General features: G+C 45.3%; 1 protein-coding gene across 2 annotated transcripts in view; it reads left to right on the forward strand.

Moving 5' to 3' along the window:
• CFAP74 (cilia and flagella associated protein 74) overlaps positions 1–19554 on the forward strand; it is a 978701-nt gene extending 959147 nt beyond the window's left edge. For both annotated transcript variants that reach the window (XM_069241006.1, XM_069241005.1), the window contains exons 39-40: positions 7884–8018; positions 19292–19554. In XM_069241006.1, coding sequence (XP_069097107.1) covers positions 7884–8018; positions 19292–19390 — 234 coding nt within the window. In that variant the 3' untranslated portion in view covers positions 19391–19554. The remainder of the gene's footprint in view (positions 1–7883; positions 8019–19291) is intronic.
• Positions 19555–20149: the final 595 nt, after the last annotated feature.

Genomic DNA, 20149 nt, shown 5'->3' on the forward strand with positions numbered 1-20149 from the left:
AAGCCTATCACATTAGTAGTCTATCCTTGTCTTTTTGAGGAAACTCCGGCTCCGTGAGATGTGGTGTCAGCTCTGCGCAAAATGTTCTAAACCCATCTGGACCCGGTAATTTGTTTAGAGGTTATTGAGTCAATGGCTGTCTGTACCTCCTCCCGTCTATACATAGCTATTAGGATGTCATTGGTTTCTTGGGATATCTGTGAGAGGGTCATGTGTTGTAGGTAAGCGCCTTGTGCTAGGGCTTCAGGTTGTTCCAACGTGTATAGTCGGGTGTAAAAGTCCCGAAAGGCTCGGGCTTTTTCCTTCTCTGCATGATGCTCACTGGTCTCGTCCTGTATTTGGGCTAAATAGTCTCTTGCCTGTTTGGTGCGTAATTGTCGTGCTAGCATCAGGCCTATTTTGTTCCACTTTTCATAGGAAGTTTTCTTAGGGCGTAGCAGCAAGATTGCTGCTCGGTTTGTGTATATGGATTGCAATTTACCTTTTAATGACGTTATCTTCTTCTGTGAGAGCCAAATAGGGGAAAGTTTGTGTGCCTGTTTTGCTACCATCACTTCATTTTCCAAGTCTTGTTGTTCCTTAGCCTTTAGTTGGTGTAGGGAGGTAGCTAACAAGATGCATTTACCCCGTATAACTGCTTTGAATGAATCCCAAGTGGTGAGGTGTGATGTGTCGGTGGGGATATTATGCTGAAAGTAGTCCTTGGTGGCTTTCTGTATTTCGTCTCAAAATATTTGGTCTCTGGTTAAGATGTTAGGGAAATACCATCTACAGAATCTAGAACGTGTTGTGGGCCAATCAACTCCAATCCCCAGCGGGACATGGTTTGAGATGATAATTGGGCATACCGTCGCCGATCTGAGCGATTGTTGTAGGGGTTGGCTAAGGAATATATGATCAATTCTCGAATATGATCTATGTGAGTGAGAGAAAAATGTGTAGTTTTTTACCGTGGGGTGGAGCGCTCGCCACGCATCGAAAAGACCTAGCCTCTTTAGGGTCGCCTTGACGGATTTCACAAAGATGCTCATTTGGGTTCTGTGCGGGTGGGTCGTGTCCTGGTAGCTGTCCCATATCAGGTTTAAATTGCCCAGCAGGCAGATATCTCCTTCTGTGTAGTTATGCAACAGAGAAAGGCTAAGAGGAATTGAGTTTGTCCACTGTTGGGTGTATACACAGTGGCTACCGTACAGACTTTCCCTCTGATACTATCTTTGGTTACTAAATATCTGCCCTCTTGGTCCTGTTTTGTACTCTACCACTGAAAGTGAGTGGAATTATGGAACATCAAAGCCACCCCACACTGTTTCTTGGGTGCTGAGGCTGCATACACATGTGTATAGTGTTTGTGATGCAGCCGGTATCCTTCGCTCCTTCTGAGATGGGTTTCCTGTAGGGCTATTATATCAAAATGATGATCCTCAAAATATTTCCAGAATTGTGACCTTTTGTTGGGGGAGTTCAATCCCTTAACATTCCACTATAGGAATTCAAGCATCCTGCTTTTCTAAGAGTTTGTGCTAAGGTTTTCATTGCCCGTCATAGTGAGTACCCGATGGCCCACTTCTTCCCTTCCTCACTCCGTATCCCATAATCCTGTGTATACCCGCTCATGCATGCTCCAAACAAAGAATGATAAAGAAATATACAACAACATTGTAACTGTTAACGAGTAGACATGTCGTTGCTTCATGTCTACCGATCGTAAGGTTGTCGTGGTGGAGAGTGAATGCTCAGCCACCTTGTCCCTCGCAGAGACTGCCAATTGAAACCTTGTAAGTGTCATCTGTTTACTTATTAACTTCTTTTGGCTCGCAAAGCCTGACAGTAGCTAAAGTCTCGGGACTCTCCCAAGCCTCTTTCAAAAACGCTCATTGAGTCTCCAACCTCATGTCGGAGTAGATCTACGAATTCAAGTGTCTCACTTCGTCCGTTCCCACTTGTCACACTGATTGTGGACCTTTGTTCCTTTGGCTCCTTTTCCCCTTTCTCTTTTGCTTCCAAGAGTCTGTGGAGGTGGCCGTCTCCTCCCCACTGTTGTGGTCCATCCGAGTGACCTTCAGTTTCTTTAGTACTCTTCTCCTTCAGGTCCAAGAGGGCCGAAGCTTCCTCAATGTCTGTAAGGTGGTGTGGTTTGCTATCAATATCAAAGGCAATGCCGAAGGGGTATGTCCATCTGTACCTGATATTTCTAGCCCTCAAAGCTTCTCAGATTGTTCGGAATTGCAGTCCACGGGCTAACGTCGCTGGTGCCACATCCTGATACAATACGCATTCTGCACCTTGAAAGGAGATGGTGTCTCGCGTTCTCCCCTGCTGGAGAATCAGTTCCTTCACCTTGAAGAAGCTCACCTTCGCCAGGATGTCTCTGGATCTCCTCCCTTTGTTCGCGGAGCAGACCCCTACCTTGTGCACTTGCTCCAGTTGGACCTCTGGGTGTTTGTCGCCTAGGATGGTAGAGAAGAGGCCCACCACAAATGCTTCAAGATCTTAGCCTTTGCAGCCTTCTTCCAGCCGCTACACTCTGATGTTTTCTCTAAGTGACTGGTTTTCTAAATCTTCGCATTTAAGGAGAGTTAGATGCACTTGTGTCTTCATTTGGGTGAGATCGCTTTCTATAGGAGCTGTTTGTTGTTTCATCTCTTGACCTTCATCTCAAGGTCCAGGGCGCGGCTCCCCACTCCACATCGGATTGAAGAGAGGTTAGGCGGGAGTTAATGTCCAGTTTGAATGATTCAAGCGTAGACTTGAAATCTGCTGTCAGTTCTTCGTGTAGTTCAGACTTGAAGTCGCGGAGCGATATCAGGAGGTCTTCCTTTGTCAGTGCCATGTTTTCTGCTTGCTTGGGTCCGTCCAACCTTTGCCCGGCAGGCATAAAGTAGTTAGAGACCCTGCTGGATTGTGGCTTCCTGCGGGACATAAATGCTGCTCCCAAATCAGTAACCCTCATACCGCCACCTTTGGTAGGGGCCACTTGGACGTTCCCCCTATTTGTTTCTTTGTGTCACACCTGGTTGACCCAGGGTGTCATGCGGTATAGTCGATTGTCGGTCCTCAATTTTGGTAGTGTGCCCATTCCAGTAGTGCTCTTTGCCGCTCTGTCACTGTTGTGTGATCTTTGGCACCTATCTGGCGAGGGGGTTATGTTGTGTTTCAGTCAGCCACTCCAGTCACTTTTTGCTTCGCCCTGTGTATCGTTTGGTGGGCGCCATTTTAGGGTCAGGCAGTCGGTGCTGAAGGCATCTATCCTCTCTCCCTGAGTCGCCGCTAAGCCTTAAGTCGCGCTGCTGTTCAGGTGGGTCGGAGTGTTCACTTCTCCCCAGTGCTCACTTGGCCACCTCTCTTCATCTCCATACCTCAACCTCTTCAGATTCTGGGCCTGCCTCAGTCCGCCCCAATCTGTAGCTTCGCCTGGCCCATCTCTAGACGCCCTGCTCCTGTATCGAGGATCGCGGCAGCTTCCCTCTGGTTTCAAACCTTGATGAGTGCTTCGGGCCGTTCCGAACACGGCGGTGCCCGGATCAGTGTTTTGCGCCTGCCAACATGTTGATTAGTCGCGCTTCGGCGATGGAGGGCTTGATTTTGGTGGGTTCTTCTAAGTTTGCGCCTGTAGTTGAGGTACCTTGTTTTCCTTGCACCTTCCAAGGTGCACATCAGGTTTCTGGCTCACATTGTGACACCTTGCTCAATCTCTCTGTAAGGGACTCGAGCGGAGCCTCTGGAGATCACACCCGGTCGGCCGTGTTGGTTGGCCACGCCCGATGCTCTGTCAGACATTTTTTAAGTCAGCCGCCCTTGATCTACTTTTTCACATTAAGCAAAACATCATACTTCTGCATTTCATACATACATAGACAGCCTGACATCACATTTGTGATACCTGGTAGATATAAATCTTCAAAATATTACTATGAGAGAGAAAATATCCATTTAGAAATCCTAAATGATACATTGTCCATTCCTTTCATGTTAAAACATTTCCCCAAAAGGACTGCTATCTGTTTCCAGACACAATTTTCTTCCCCATAAAACAGTTTTACCTATATAATGGACTGTGAACCTCAGAGAGACTCTTGTTCTGTATCTGAAAACTTGACTTCATTCTCTTTTAGAGCTCTCTGTCAAATGCTATTGAACTGCTGTCTTGCATAAGTATGACTCTTAATCCCTTGTCACTAACAACTGTCCTAATGGTGGAGAAACTATTGTTATTGAATGCATGTGGACGTAGAGCATATTTTAATTCCTTCTTCATATACAAAATTTGCAATTCATAACTCATCTCAATCAAAAACCTAATTTTTTGAAAGTTATATTTTCATAATGGCTGATTTGCTAGAAACATTCCCAATGCATCTACTGTAGAATTCCTCCAATCCTTAGAAGAAAAACATAAGTTCTCCCAGTGTTATTGGGCTCCTCAAATATGCTATACTGTATACCAAACTCTTTGGGTTTTTCACCTTCTAGAGTGAAAAGATGTCTCAAATATTTAATCTCGCATTTGGCAAAAGAACATTTCTTGGCCTTCAAGGTTAAACCACTTCTTTGTAATATGTAAAGAACTACTCTCATTCTGGTATTTGTTCACCCAATTATTTCCCGAACATCTTAAAAATATTCTATGACCCTTTGGAAACTGACACAGCTCTAATCATTCCAAATGGCATTCTTAATAATCTAAAAATTCCTAACAGTGTCAGAAATTCTGTATAGCGAGGTTTTTCACCTTCCAAGTTCAGGCCAGAGACTCCATTACTTCTTTCCTAGATGGCACACCTCCTCTGAATTTCTTTACTACACCAGGTAACTCAAAAATACCCAAGTTATGCAAATAGATGTAGGTTTCTCAGGATCCAAGTGGAAGTGTTTTCGAGTCTGTGGTTAGGGATATTTGTGGACTCTATTTCCAGGACACCTCTAGATCCTAGGGTTCTGTGGAAGGTAAAAAAAAAAGTGATTATTAATCACACCAGTGTGGTTAAGGTTGTGTTGGTACATGGAGCTATGGAGTCTATCAATAGCAACAACAGTTAAATGAAATTTGGACCTCTAATTCTCTTCAAGAATCAAGGTGAGGAATTACATCAGAACACACCCACTCTCAACTTGACCGCCAGGCTGCTGCGGACCTAGAGTTCGGCTCCCTAAACCTTCCACCAGACTTTAAAAGATCCTAAAGGTTGCTCGAGCGACTTCCACTGTGAAAACATACTCTTCAAAAAGGAAACATTTTAAAATTTGGGCTTTGTCTCAGAATATTAACCTTTTGATAGGTCTATTTGAGATACTACCCTGCCTACATTATTGGCAAAGCCTGGCTTGAGATAGTCTTTGATCTGGCCACTATATATCGATTTACCTCAGAACTTCCACCACACCCTTTTTGTTCATAGTTATCAAGGAACTCGACCACTGCCATTTTGGGAGCTCAACACGATGCGTGGAGCACTTATCAAAGAACCTTTTCGAGGCTATACACAATTCATCTCTATAGATGCTGGCATGCAAGACAGCTTTCTTATTAGTGATAAAATTGACAAGAAATGTACAAAATACAAGCTTTTTGTGAAAATCTAAGCTGTTGAAAATTTGACAAGAACTCAGTGACTGTTAACTAATCCTAAGTTAAAATCTAGGTACCATTTAATTTAATTGAAAAGATTCATTTACCAACTTTTTTCCACAAACATTTATGGCTGCAAGTGGTTCTCTTCACTCTTTAAACCTTCAACAGTTTAAATTTCAGTTTTTCTGCCACAAAAGAATGTCACAAAACTGACAAACTATTTGTACGGTATGGAAGGTCTAACAATACTCGGCTTTTATCGAAGCAAGGTATAGCTTGCTGGATCACCGTATGTGTCCCTTTCTGCCTCGCTGAAGGTGGGAACCCTTTCAGATAAAGAGCAGGGACCCATTCTGTGAGACAAATGGCTGCCACAACTGCATTGTTCACTGGAGTGCTCTTACTGGAAATTTACAAAGTGACACCCTTGTCTTGGATCCACACCTTTGCCCAGCATTACTGTGTGGCTGTCCAGGCGAAAGCTGAAATGGCACTGCAGCAGGAGGTGCTACCTATTACTTTAGGGAAAGCCACATTTCCAACTCTACAGTTGGCGAATTTAATTCACTGCTTTGCTAATGTTAATTCAAAAATGTGAATTCCTCAATGTCAAGCTCGGAATGGCCAGTTTGTAATGTTAACAGAGCAGTACTGTAGTATAGCAACAAACATTGAAATTAGTCATACAGTACAAATAGCCCGCCCACCTAATTTTATGATCTGAGGTCCAGCCATCCAGGTGAAGTGGCCCAGAGTTCCAGCGCTCTGAAAAAAGGCATCAACCGTTCTTGGGTTGTATAAGAAGTTATAACTAGCCTCATGAATAGGAAGGAGGCTGGGCAAATATGAATCTATAAAAGATCCAGTGTTGGAGAAGAAAAGTTACTTATCTGGAAAACTACAATTATCCAGCATTGCTGCCTTACAAAACCTACAAAAACGTCTGTACAGGATTATTAATCCTTACAAATCAGTACATTGCCACCAGCACTTTATTTAAACAACCCAAGACATTTACAGTAGTCCAGCATACTAAGAGAGTGGATGATTGGTGCACCACTCCGGGGCACAGAACAGGTTTTGAACCTTGGCTTTCATGGACAGGACTAGACTTCAACGCTGATTGGTGTACTAACTGGGCTAGCAAAACGTCATGTAACTTGCAGTTGGGTCACTCAGTGCAGGGATACATGTCCCTATACAATGCAGGGTACATTCCTATCCAAACACAAGTAACATCAAAAGGGTGGAACATTGAAATGGTTCTGACTCATTCGGAGTAAGTGATCTGACGGTATGCAGAGATACCTGCAGCTAGACCATGATCCCACTTTGCTATATAACCATTACAGATGATAAAATGCAATCCCTCACGCCCGACCATTTGATGCAGTGCAACTGTTTTTTATGACAGTAGTGGCAGTCCTCCATATTGAATAACTTGGTGGTTGGAGTACCAAACTTTTGAAAATGCAAATGAAAAAACCTTGGACTGGATGTGCCTTTTGACAGCACGGTTCATTGATGGCTCCAGTTTCTGACAGGTCCTCTAGAGATGCCTCTGATGAAAGTTATGATGGGTTTGGACAACAAATTCCACAGGAAAGAGGGCAGAGTGACAAATGTAAATGTGTTAAACATTTATTTTTAAAAACTACCTATATTTATCAATTCTGGTTATTCTGCCCCTTTAATGGCTTGACATGTAGCTAACTTTAGGCCTTCCTAAAAGCACTCAACAATGTTTTGAGCCTATTGAGCGGCTTAGGCCTTCATGAGTGGGATGAAATAATCCTCTTTATTTCATGGTCTCAGTATTACTGTTACTGGGGATGCCGAAAATTAAGGAGGTTGAGAAATAACAAGAGCTGTATTATTGTGGGGAATAACATGGAGGAATCAGTGTTTCCATGCCATTCTCGTAGAGATTTTGGTAGCTTTAAGTGGTCAAAATATCTGTCTGAGACACCACAACTAATAAGTCTGATGGGTCCACTAACTCTCATAACTCCAATTAGTGTGTACTCTGAAAAAAGCCATATACAGAAACCTTCAGAAAGCAGTCCTTTCAATCTTTTGAGTCTCCAATGAGAGATAGAGTGGTTTTGTAGGGTGATTCTGATGAAATCAATAAAAATAAAAAATTGTCTGAAGGTTGTGTCAAGTTTTCAGGCCTAGGAAAGCATTTCATGTGTTTTGAGAGTGATTATGAGTTCAAGAATGGTGGCTTCATCCAGATGAGGGTGGTTAGAGTGGTATGATAAAGGCCAGTCCTTGCCATAGAATATTTATTTGTTGTTTTTTTTGTCCACAGGCAGTAGAGTTTTCCTGGGAAGGAGTAGCAGCCTTGGAACCAAAAGGGTTTACCATTGACCCACTGAAAGGCTCAGTTGAAGCCGGACAAAAAAAAACCGTCAGACTGTCCTGGTCACCGCCTTCTGGATATGACGTAAGTTATAGCTTTAAAAGTGTAAGCCTGGAACTTAGGAAGTCCTTGGTTTCAATCTCTTTCGCACATATCTTCAGAGGGCCAGCAGTAGCTGTTATCAATGAGAAAGTGTACGTATCTGTTAGAGACATCTAGCCGCAGATTCTTTACTTTAGAATCTTCACGAAGCACAAGCCTTGATACAGAAACCTTTTTCCTATAGCATATCTGCAGGTCGGTAGAGTGCATCGCGCGACTCCGCATCTGTGTCATCCACCAGATGTGACGTCAGCGGAGTCCATATAACCCCTTCGCCAACATCAGTTCCTTCTTTTCTGCGCTTGTAACTTGGATCCGGTTATGGTTGGTTAGGCCTATTTGGCCTACTTCAACGTTTTTGTTGATGGAACAGTGTGCTTTTACTGTCCACGTCCTTAGGCTTTAAGCCCTTTGGGTCCTGTGGTTGACAAATGTTATCTGCGGACCCCCACTCTGTTGGTTTGTGATGCCTGGGAGAACACCACAACGCCAAAGAGTGTGACTTCTCTTGGTGTCTTCGGCTGAAGGCTCTGTGGGAGTGCCGTGTGAAGCTTCTAGCGGTGCTATCCCAGTCTTCACGTTGGTCATGGTCACTTTCTCATACCGAAGTCCGGTTGTGGGTCCTGTCATCCTTGTAGACACCCTTCTCCATCGGTCACAAGGTAAGTCCCGATGTAAGTGGTCGAAGTCACGAAAGTTACAACGTTTACCACGTTCAGCCTCTCACTATTCCCCAGCTGAGGAGTTGAGGACTGAGTCTGCCCCGTGTTTCCCTCCCTTTCCTGAGGCCGGGTGGTTATGTCCTAGATACTTGAATTCTACAATCCTCTTCGCGCCGTTTTTGGGAAACCACCTTCTCCTGGAGCGTCTTTAGGCCCCAAGGAGGTACAAGAGTTCTTGACTGTGTCCACGCTAGCATGCTCGCCCTCGGCTTCAGTTCGACCTCTGGCTTCATTTGACGAAGGTGTTACGGCGCCAGTGCACAGCCCTTCGGGCTTCACACTTTCAGTGCCAGTATCTTATCAGCCAACTCTGGAGACTCTGCTGGTGGCGCTGATCGGCCTTGCATCTCTTTTCCGGTCTGAAGTCGACATCAGCGTTGAGGATTTGCCTTCTCTGCACCGCTCAACGTTGGGTACGGCATCAGTCATATCAGTTGTCTCTGACTGCCCTCCACATTCTGGGGAGTACTCTCATGTTCTGATGGATACAACTACCTGTGGATTCCTCACATATTGAATACTCCCATTGCGCCAGCATTCGACGGAAATCTTCTTCCTAGCTTCTGCACGTCGACGAGGACGTCACAATTGCCCACGCGACGCCGTCTGACGTCATACAGGCAATAAGAGGTCCTCGCCGACGTCAGTTCCCTTTTTTCCGTGCCATTCGAAACGGTTATCTTCGAGGGAGCTACTGTTGCTACTCGACGTAGTTACAGTGTTTTTTGGCTGTTTTTGCTTTGAGACATTACAATGTCGCAAAGAAAGTCAGGATTCAAGCCCTGCCGCGAGTGCGGAGGCAAAATGTTGGTTACGGACCCACATTCTGACTGTTTGTGGTGTCTTAGTTCCGATCACGACGTTGACAAGTGCGATTCTTGTCAACGTATGAATCCAAAGGCCTTAAAAGAACGTGAGGCCAAGCTTTTTCTGGCGAAATCAAAGAAGAAGGAGAAAAGACATCACCAAAAGTCGTCTTCACCGAAGTCGCATCGGCGTCACCGGCACTCCCGGCGTCGTCGAGAATCTCAACGCCGGTCGAGTAGGGAGAGGTCTCGATTGAGGTCACCTTCGAATCGACGTCAAAAGACTTGGGAAGTTAGTCCCACCGTCTCTCCCCAGCCGCCGACGCCGTTAGCATCTTCGACGTCCCCGACGTCCCCGACTTCACCGATGTCACCTGTTAATCCTCCTTCGGTGTTCGAGGTTCCACAGCCTCAGGTGTTTTCTCCGTCCATGCAGACGTCGGGACCGACGTCGATGTCGCCTTCGAACCAGGCACCTCAGTACCCGGCTTTCCCAGATAGTTCCACATTCTTGAATGTGATGTTCTCCATCTTCCAACAGATGGCTCCAGGTGGTGGACCGGCTGGTCCGACCGGCCCTTTGGCCTTCAACATGGGTGCTCCGGCTCCACTACGACCGGCACCCTTTATGCCCTTTCTTCCCTTGGGAAATGTGGGCTCGAAGCCGGTGTCGGCGCCTGTGGCTCCGGCTCCTGTGGCGTCAGTGTCTCAGCCAGCGACGCCGACTAGACCTCCACCGGCCCCGGAACTGTCATCAATCCATCCTGCTCCACGTTCAGCGCCGAAGAAATCCATGGCGCCGTTAGATCCGGCGTCTGACGGCTCTGAGGATCGGCTTCGACATCTTCTGGCGCCATGTCGACGCCGAGGATAGAGGAGAGACTGCATTCGAGGAGGCTTGCTCTTCGCCTCCTTGAAGAGCAAGAATACCGGAGACAGACATTGGAGGAAGGGGAGATTGAGGACTCTGGTGAAGGTCTCCATGGCTTGGACACTGCTAGTGGTCTGGACACCTCTCCAGAATGGGACTTGTCATCACCTGGGGAGTACACAGAGGAGGCAGCGACTTTTCATTCAGTCATTTGAAAGGCGGCTGACTTTTTGGACCTCCCTTTGCCGGTGTCTGAGCCCAAGCGAAACATCTTGACAGAAGTGTTGCACCCTGCCTCAACAACTGCAGAGCCACTTTTGCCTTTTAATGAGGCACTGTTGGACCCCATTATGGAAATCTGGAAGAAGCCGCTGTCATCTTCGGCGGTGAATAGATCTGTGGCTCGGAGATATCGAGTTGAACCTGCTGACCCAGGCTTTCTTTCCAGGCATCCAACACCTGAAAGCCTAGTGGTTCAGGCTTCTTGCTCAGCCCGATCTGCTCCAGGATCCTTTCCAGCTGTGCCCTCAGATAGAGACTCTAAAAAAAATGGACATGTCATCAAAGAGGGCTTTCTCGTCATGTAGCATGGCTTTGAAATCCAACAATGCTACGTGCATCTTAGGGAGATACATTTACGCCCTGATGGACGAGATTAAGTCGAGGCATACTGAGGTGCCTCAAGAATTATTGAGCCTGGTTTCTGATGATTAAGCAGCGGCAACCCAGGTTATTCAATCTGGGTTGGATACGACCGACTCTGTTGCTAGAGCTATGGGTACTGCTGTGGCTACAAGGAGGCAAGCCTCGCTTTGTAGCTCTGGATTTTCCTCTGATGTACAATCGACCCTCTTGGACCTTCCTTTTGATGGCGATAAGCTTTTCGGCGCCAAGGCTGATTCGGCTCTAGAAAGGTTCAAGGAGAGTAGGGCCACTGCCAAGTCGTTGGGCTTGTAAGCCTCTTCTTCTGCTTCCTCCAGATTTTTTAGGAGGTTTCGAGGATTTGGTTGTGGTTCCTCCTCCTCCTTTCGAGGAAAATTCCAACAACCCACCTCAACTCTCTCCTATAGATCTTTCAGAGGGTGGGGTAGGGTCCACACCAGGGGAGCCACTCAGCAGCACTCTGCCTCTTCCTCTCCCTCTTCCTCTGGAGGGGTGCAGCATGGGAAGCAGCCTGAGGCTTCCGCCAATTCCTTCTCACTCCACTCCTGTAGGGGGGAGGTTATTGAATTTTCTCCACAAGTGGGAGGTCATAACATCAGACTCCTGGGTTACCAGCATTGTGGGGAAAGGCTATGCCCTACCCTTTCGGGAGTTTCCGCCCCCCATCCCGCACCGTCCTTCCTACTGTTCAGAAGAACACCTCCTGTTGCTAGAACAGGAGGTTCAAGTCCTCCTTTCAAAGGGTGCGGTGGAGTTGGTTCCAGAGCAGGAAAGGGGTCAGGGTTGTTACTCAAGATACTTCCTGATCCCCAAGAAGGATGGTCGATTGAGGCCAATCCTGGACATGAGGATCTTGAATTGGTTCCTCAAACAGGAGAAGTTCAAGATGCTGACCCTAGCTCAGGTGCTTTTGGCGCTGAACAATGGAGATTGGATGGTGTCTGTCGACTTGCAGGATGCTTACTTTCATATCCTGATACTCAAGTCGCACAGGAGGTATCTCCGGTTTGTGGTGGGGTCGCAGCACTATCAGTTTGCGGTCCTCCCATTTGGTCTTACTTCAGCACCCGAGTCTTCACAAAGGTTTTGTCGGTGGTTGCAGCAGAGCTCAGAAGGAAGGGGATAGCAGTATTTCCTTATCTGGACGACTGGTTGATCAAAGCCAAGTCTCCGGAGCTCGTGATGCATCACCTTCAGTCGACAACCGAGTTGTTGTTCGACCTGGGTTTTTCAGTGAATGTACCCAAATCTCACCTAGAGCCCTCTCAGCATCTCCTGTTCATAGGGGCAGTACTGGATACAACATTGAGTCGCGCCTTTCCTCCGCCTCAGCGGATTCAGGACATTCAGGCGTTGGTTCCAATGTTTCAAAGTGGAGCGGTCATTCCGGTCCTCAAGGTCCTACGCCTGCTTGGTCTGTTTGCTTCTTGCATTCTGTTGGTCACTCATGCTCGCTGGCACATGAGGGCTCTTCAGTGGTGCCTCCGGAAGCAGTGGTCTCAGCACAAAGGGGATCTCGAAGGATCAGTAAGGATCTCCGGGGACGCTGCAGCGGATTTGAAATGGTGGATTGCGGACGGCAATCTTTCCCAAGGAAGGCCGTTCTCGCAACCTCCGCCGGTGACCACAGTAATAACGGATGCTTCCACTCTAGGGTTGGGAGCTCATCTGGGGGACCTGGAGATCAAAGGTCTTTGGTCTCCAGTAGAACAGATGTTTCATATAAATCTGTTGGAGTTGCGGGCGATACGTCTTGAACTCAAGGCCTTCCTCCCTTCCCTTCGCGGTCAGTCGGTTCAGGTCCTGATGGACAATACTACTGCGATGTGGTATATAAACAAACAGGGAGGAGTAGGGTCGTACCTTCTCTGCAGAGAAGCTCTACGGCTTTGGTCCTGGGCAAAGGACCATCAGATTTGTTTGGTAGCAAATCATCTGGCCGGAGTCTTGAACGTGCATGCGGATTCTCTCAGTCGCCATTTCTCGACCGATCACAAGTGGCGTCTTCATCCGGATCAAGTCTGTCTAATCTTCCAGCTGTGGGGGTTTCCTCGGATAGATCTGTTTGCCACCCGGGAGAATTTGCACTGCCCGTTATTCTACATCCTCAAGTATCCGGTACAAGGAGCGTTGGGGGACGCTTTTCAGATGACCTGGTGCAACCAGTTGCTTTACGCGTTTCCCCCCATACCCTTAATTCCTCGGGTTTCTGAGGAAATTTCGGCAAGACCGGGCACAAGTCATCTTAATAGCTCCGGATTGGCCAAGGAGGGTGTGGTAAACGGACCTTCTCCAACTCTCACTGTGCCCTCCACTCCGTCTCCCTCTCAAGGCAGACCTCCTCTCGCAATCTCAGGGGCAGGTTTTACACCCCCACCTCCAGAGCCTGCACCTTCATGCCTGGAGATTGAACGGGGCAACCTGAGTTCCTTTTCGCTCCCGCCTGATGTAGTGATGTTATCTTATCAGCCAGGCGACACTCCACTAAATCTATCTACACTAATAGGTGGGCTAAATTTGTGATTTGGTGTGGAGAGAGGCAAATTGATCCCTTACGTGCTCACTTATATCTTGTCTTTTGCATTGTCTCTGGCACAGAGGGGTTGTGCAGTGGCTACGGTTAAGGGATACTTATCTGCCCTGTCAGCCTTTCCATGTCGTCCAGACCAGCCTCCTCTATTCAAATCCCCTATAGTACTTGGATTTTTGAAAGGTCTTATTAACAAATTTCCTCCCACTCCTTTCATTATGCCTCAGTGGGATTTAAACCTGGTTCTGACTTTTCTTATGGGTTCCCCGTTTGAGCCTATGCATTCTTGCCCCTTAAGGTTATTGGTCCTAAAGACGGTTTTCCTGGTTGCAATTACTTCCGCAAGAAGAGTGAGTGATCTGCAGGCTCTATCTGTAAAACCCCCTTACACATCTTTTTATGGGGATAAGGTGGTGTTGAGGACCAAGGTTGCTTTCACCCTTTCATATGGCCCAAAAGATTACTCTTTCCACGTTTTATCCTCTGCCTCATCCTTCAAAAGAAGATGAGAGACTACACCGCTTAGACCCGAGGAGAGCGCTAAGCTTTTATGTGGACAGAACGAAGGATTTCAGGCTGGAGTATCAGCTCTTCATTGGGTACGTGGGAAAGAGGAGAGGAAAGGCAGTCCACAAGAGAACAATCTCCAGGTGGGTCATTCTTTGCATTAAAATGTGTTACTCTTTAGCAAAGAAAGAACCCCCTGATGGTATAAGCGCTCATTCCACCAGAGCTAAGTCGGCCTCGGCTAGGGGTGTTCCTGTGGTCGACATCTGCAAGGACGCAACTTGGTCATCCCTCCACACTTTTGCGAAGCATTACTGCTTGGACTCTGAGGTTAGGAGGGATGGCCATTTTGCACTGTCAGTGCTGCAGGATTTCTTGGTTTGACCATTCAGGCACCCACCACCGAGTGCGGTACTGCTTTGGGACTCTATTCAATATGTGAGGAATCCACAGGTAGTTGTATCCATCAGAAGAACGAGTTACTTACCTTCAGTAATGACTTTTCTGGTTGATACATTAGCTACCTGTGGATTCCTCACGGTCCCACCCGCCTCCCCGTTGCCTGTCTGGTCTAACCAAGTTGTTCTTGGGTGTGCTCCTCTTGGTTTTTGAGGACTTCTACATATACTGTATACATGTATATATATAATTATTTGTGTATTTATTTATTTTAAAAAAAAAAAGTTCTTGAAGTGATGTATTTATCTTGAATGTCATTAAATATTGCTATTTGTTTATTTATCTCAATGGCCTATTATTCTCAGGCACGTAAAAAATGTTGGTACTGACGTTGGCACGTCGGCGAGGACCTCTTATTGCCTGTATGACGTCAGACGGCGTTGCGTGGGCAATTGTGACGTCCTTGTCGACGTGCAGAAGCTAGGAAGAAGATTTCCGTCGAATGCTGGCGCAATGGGAGTATTCAATATGTGAGGAATCCACAGGTAGCTAATGTATCCACCAGAAAAGTCATTACCGAAGGTAAGTAACTCGTTCTTTGTACTTCTGAGGGATGTGGAGAGGAGGCTGTGGCTATACCACATATTTCATACGTGGAGCAGCCTCTTATAGAAGACAGCTGGATAACTGACCTAGCTACGGCTAGTGGTTTAGATTCTTCCCCAGCCTCAGGCCTACTTTTTCCATCTGGCCTTGGTACGGAGACGAGTTCCTCTCTAGCTAACATGCTGAGAAGGGTTGCTGTGATTTTCGATTTGACACTTTATTCAGTGCAACCTCTCACTGAAGTTCTCCTTCAAGGACCTGCAGGAGTTGAGCCTGTGCTTCATTCCAGTGAAGCCCTACATGATGTTTTGTTGGGGGCTTGGGCTCAGTATGGCACAGGGGCCCCTGTTGATCAGGCTATATCTCATAGGCACTGACCAGCCCCAGGTAATCCGGCTTGTTTAATTAGACATCCTACTCACCATAGTTTGGTGGTACAGGCAGCTATAGCCTCCCATAATATTGAGGCTCTACCACATGTCCCATCTGATAGAGATTCCAGGAGTCTGGATGTTTGTGGAAGGCATTTTTTTTCCTACGCAAGTTCTGTCTTACATTCTGTAAATACGTCTTGCTTTCTGGGATGGTTTTCACATTCATCATGGGACTCATTGGCAAGCATCTTGCCTACTCTTCCAGATGATATCAGGGACATTATTGCCCCATAGGATTCTAGATGGCCACTAGGCAGCTAAACTAATTGTTCACTGCGGTATGGATAATACAGACTCTGTGGATCGGCTGTGGCCTCTTCAGTGACATTACATCACCATGACCTCTGGATTTTCGGGGGCAGTTCAAGCCATTTTAATTGACATGCCTTTCGATGATGCCCATTTATTTGATGCACAGACTGACTCCGCCCTAAGGCGTTTTTGTGACAGTATGGGTGGAACAGAGAATTAGCTTTGTTCCTCTCTATCCTTTGGCCTTGTTAATACCTCCTGTACTAGCAGATGAGCCATAATTTAGCAGTGTTGTGAGACTTTTTCTGTTCTATGTCTGTTCTACCTAACGGTGGCACCTAGTGTGTGTTCCTGCTTTGGCAGGTGTTACTTTTTCTTGAAATTGTTAAGTAAAAGGTATTGGAATATTATTCTAAGATCCTATGCAGGAGGTTTCATGTCTGATGTTTCAACACTCCTTTTAATATTAGTCTTTATTATGTGGTGTGGAAGAGGTAGTTCTCCACTTCAGACTTGTCAATGACAGCTTCCTAGCTGTCTCTCTCTTTTTTAACCTGATGAAAAGATAATGTTGTTTACTTAACTCTGAAGAACAGCGGGTGCTCAACAGTTGATACCTTCATGGTATGTACCTTAATCTAAGTGGAGTTCTGTTTAGTTTACCCAATGAGCATATATATCCTACTGGCGGTCACCAGAAGATAGTTATAGTTAGGACCATGTTTCCATAGAAAAAAGCATTTTTGACTTGCCTATATCTTTGGCACGTTTCACAAATCTTTACAAAATTTTCCAAAAAAAAGGTGTGCCGTTGATTCTTGTTGCATACGGAAAGTTTCCAGATAATCCTTCAAGCGGGGGTTGAGAAAAAGGGGGAGGTAAAAAATGTGTGTTTCCCATGTTAATTCCCATAGGATCTTTGAGCATAACTACATCTCGAACCACTAGACGGAATTACACCAATACCAGTAGTATTTGAGAAATTTAGGGAAATCCAAATTTGTATATCTCTGGCAGCGGCGTCTTCGCGATTATTTTGTGAATATTTCGCAGAAATTCACAAATTTTCACAAATGCACATGTGAAAAGAAGCACTGTCATTGACTGACTGCAACCTGACTAGAAAGTTGTGGCCACAATTTTATTTCACAGGGCACGGTCCCCATGGGTGAAAACCGTAATTGAAAGTGGAATAAGGGGTCAGGGGGAAGGTACCCTGACTCGAGGGGTGTGATATAGGTTTTAGGGGCAGATTATAGGTTTAAAATAAATTTGCGTCACCATGTGCCATATTCGTGAAATTCGTGAATTTTTTCGAAATTATTTGCAAATGTGAAAAAATTTGAACCAAAAAACACACTCATTCATACACTAATTCATTCACTCACACACCCACTCGTAGACTCAGACACCTACTTTCAGACCCACTCAGACACTTACGCACTCACTCACAGATCAACTGAGGGAGACAGGCCCTGTGGCCAACCTGCACACGTCCAAAGGTTGTGCGTGGCATGGGATTGGGTGATTATAAGGGTTTGGCTGCAAGGCCTGGCTGCAGTGTGTGTATATATTTTTTTTCATTGAAAAAGCCAAAGGTTACAGGGACTTTATAGTTAGGGTCTGAATTTACTCATACATTTTCAGCAGTTATAGTTAGAGTTCTTTCAAGTAACTATAACTCACGCCCTAAGGTAACTGTAACTCGCACCTTCACCATGTGCAGCTAACTTCTCCACATATTATATCACTGATGAGATCTTGTGTGGCATCTTTGATATTATCACTGCAACATATGCAATAAAATTATTGCTAAGAAAACTGTGCATGGCAAGAGCCTGAGTTATAGTTACTTCAGTGCGCGAGTTATAGTTACTTGAAAGATGGTTGCTATTGTTGTCTTCAACTCCTTGTTAAAGAGGGCAATTGTATGTTTTTTCTACAAGAGATAAACATTCTGTCTGAGGCTGATAGTATAGGTCTGGTAGGATATACCTTTACAAAGTAAGAAGTACTGCTTATGCTGCTCTGTGTTCTGACAGGTTAAAACATGCAGTTATTATCTACATATAAGAACAAATACATTTATATTCATTACCTCATTTGGCAATATTGTCCTCCGGTCTTGGGTAGAGTATTTTACTTTTATTTCTTTGTGATATCATTGCTGTGGTCCTCTCCACATTATTGATGAGGTGTTTGTGCAAGGGTTCACATCCCCTTAGGAGAGTGAGGCGTTCAGTTCAGTTCAGTTTTAGTTTATTTCAGGCAAGGTCCATAAAACTTTAGCATAAACACATCATTAAAAAGAAAGCATAAATAACAATGCATTTAAAAAATAACTTATTGCATTCAAATATCAATACATAAAACAAACATAATCCATCTGAATACCTCCACATATCATTACACACTTATAAAACTAGAATGATAATCCTGCTCTTTTTCTAACCCTCCATACTTCCTGAAGATAACAGCCAAGACTCATTGCTATATTAGTACTACAATCTGTTCTCAGGACACACTGGGCTTTTTTATACTGCTTGGTTCCTAAAGAAATATACAATGTTCTAAGCCATAACTGTAGGAAGCTGGCCTGGTGGGTGGTGGACACCACTGGCGTTTGCACCTTAAACTAGGTCCAGGCAGCCCCTATTAATTAGTGAAACAGTGTCTTGTAAAGCGAGGGCTCTCCAGTGGTAGCTGTGGTGAGCAGCTAAGACGTATCTAGGAGGAATGTAAAGCACTTGCAATACCACAGCAGTCACATAGCAACTTATCACACATTAAAGGAACCACAGAGTGTTAACAAATAAAAGTACTTTATTACAATAACACTGAATTAAATTATTTATAGGATGTTGCTGTAGTAAAGTGCCCCTTTTGGCATGCCCCCCCCACACACACTTTTGGCCAGACATTGATGCTGACTTGAAAAAATGACTTGCCAAATGTGGGATGTGTAAAGTCCCAGCAACCACATTTAGAGGGCTAGAGCACAGTTACTGGGGTCCTGGTTAGCAGGATCCCAGTGAAAACAGTCAAAACATGCTGACATCAGGCAAAAAGTGGGGGTAACCATGCCACAAAGATGCTACTTTCCTACACCATTAAATCCAGATTTGATAAATACCGGACTGCCTGGAATTGTCTATTGCAGTCTCCCCTTCCAGTATGCACTAAAAGGAAATCGTGTTGTAATTTAATCATTTAGATAGTTCTTTATTTGGAAGTTCTGTAAAAGTCTTGACAATACTTTTTGGATCCTTCAGAGAATGCTTGATGTTTGGGATCATTTGAGCTGCTTAGAATAGCAGCACTAATGATTGGTAATAGCGCCTTGTTATCGAATGCATTGTGTACTTGCAGCTTCATTGCTGGCCGTTTGATGTCCTCCATAGTCTGCCTGCAGAAACCAGAGACACACCCCTGATCCTTCTATCAACGTGTTTTTTTCTCTTTCAGCCTAATCGCCCTCTGACGGTCACCGCTGAACTGACATTGAAAGGCGACATTACCGAAAAGTACTGCATTCTTATCACAGCAGTGGTGGTGTCCACGTGAAGACCCTGCAAGTAACGTGAACGTCTACCAGTTGGGCCAAGGAGGCAGCCCACAGATCGTTTATTGCACTTTAAAATAAAGCAAAAAAAAAAGTATCATTATTCACACCATCAGTAAAAACAAATATATGTTTGTGGTAACATCAATAAAAAATATGAATTTTATATGGTATTTCTTAAGAGAAGGTGGAAAGTGTTTGATTGTAGATTTAATTAATATAAGACGTGCATACCACCTCATCTATTTCAGGAAGGGAGCTGCTGGAGTATTCATGGAATAAACAACAAAAAATTGACAAAGGTCGTCCCATCTCGTAAAGACAATAACATGTTTTATGCCTACTATCAACCTTATTTGCCTTGGCTTCCACTATAACTTCATTATAGCACCTATAATCTCTGATTAGATATTATGTACTATGAAAACAGCTTGTGCTGTGTAGCACATGCACTACAAGAAGTGGAAAACTGTGCTATGAAATGTTGGAACTGTGTGATAATACTAGGGCAGGAAAGTACCCTCTTTTGGCATGGTTAGCCCCACTTTTGCCTGCTATCAGTATGCTTAGACTATTTTCACTGGGATCCTGCTAACCAGGACTGCAGTGATTGTGCTCTCTCCTCTAAATTTGGTTACTTAGGCACTCTTTACACCCCACAATCGGCATACTGGTGTACCCCTATAAGTCCCTAGTAAATGGTACCTAGGTACACAGGGCATTGTTACACCAGGGGTCTCCCATGGGCTGCAGCATGTGTT

The sequence above is a fragment of the Pleurodeles waltl genome, chromosome 6 (assembly GCF_031143425.1).
Source record: "Pleurodeles waltl isolate 20211129_DDA chromosome 6, aPleWal1.hap1.20221129, whole genome shotgun sequence".
Classification (NCBI taxonomy): domain Eukaryota; kingdom Metazoa; phylum Chordata; class Amphibia; order Caudata; family Salamandridae; genus Pleurodeles; species Pleurodeles waltl.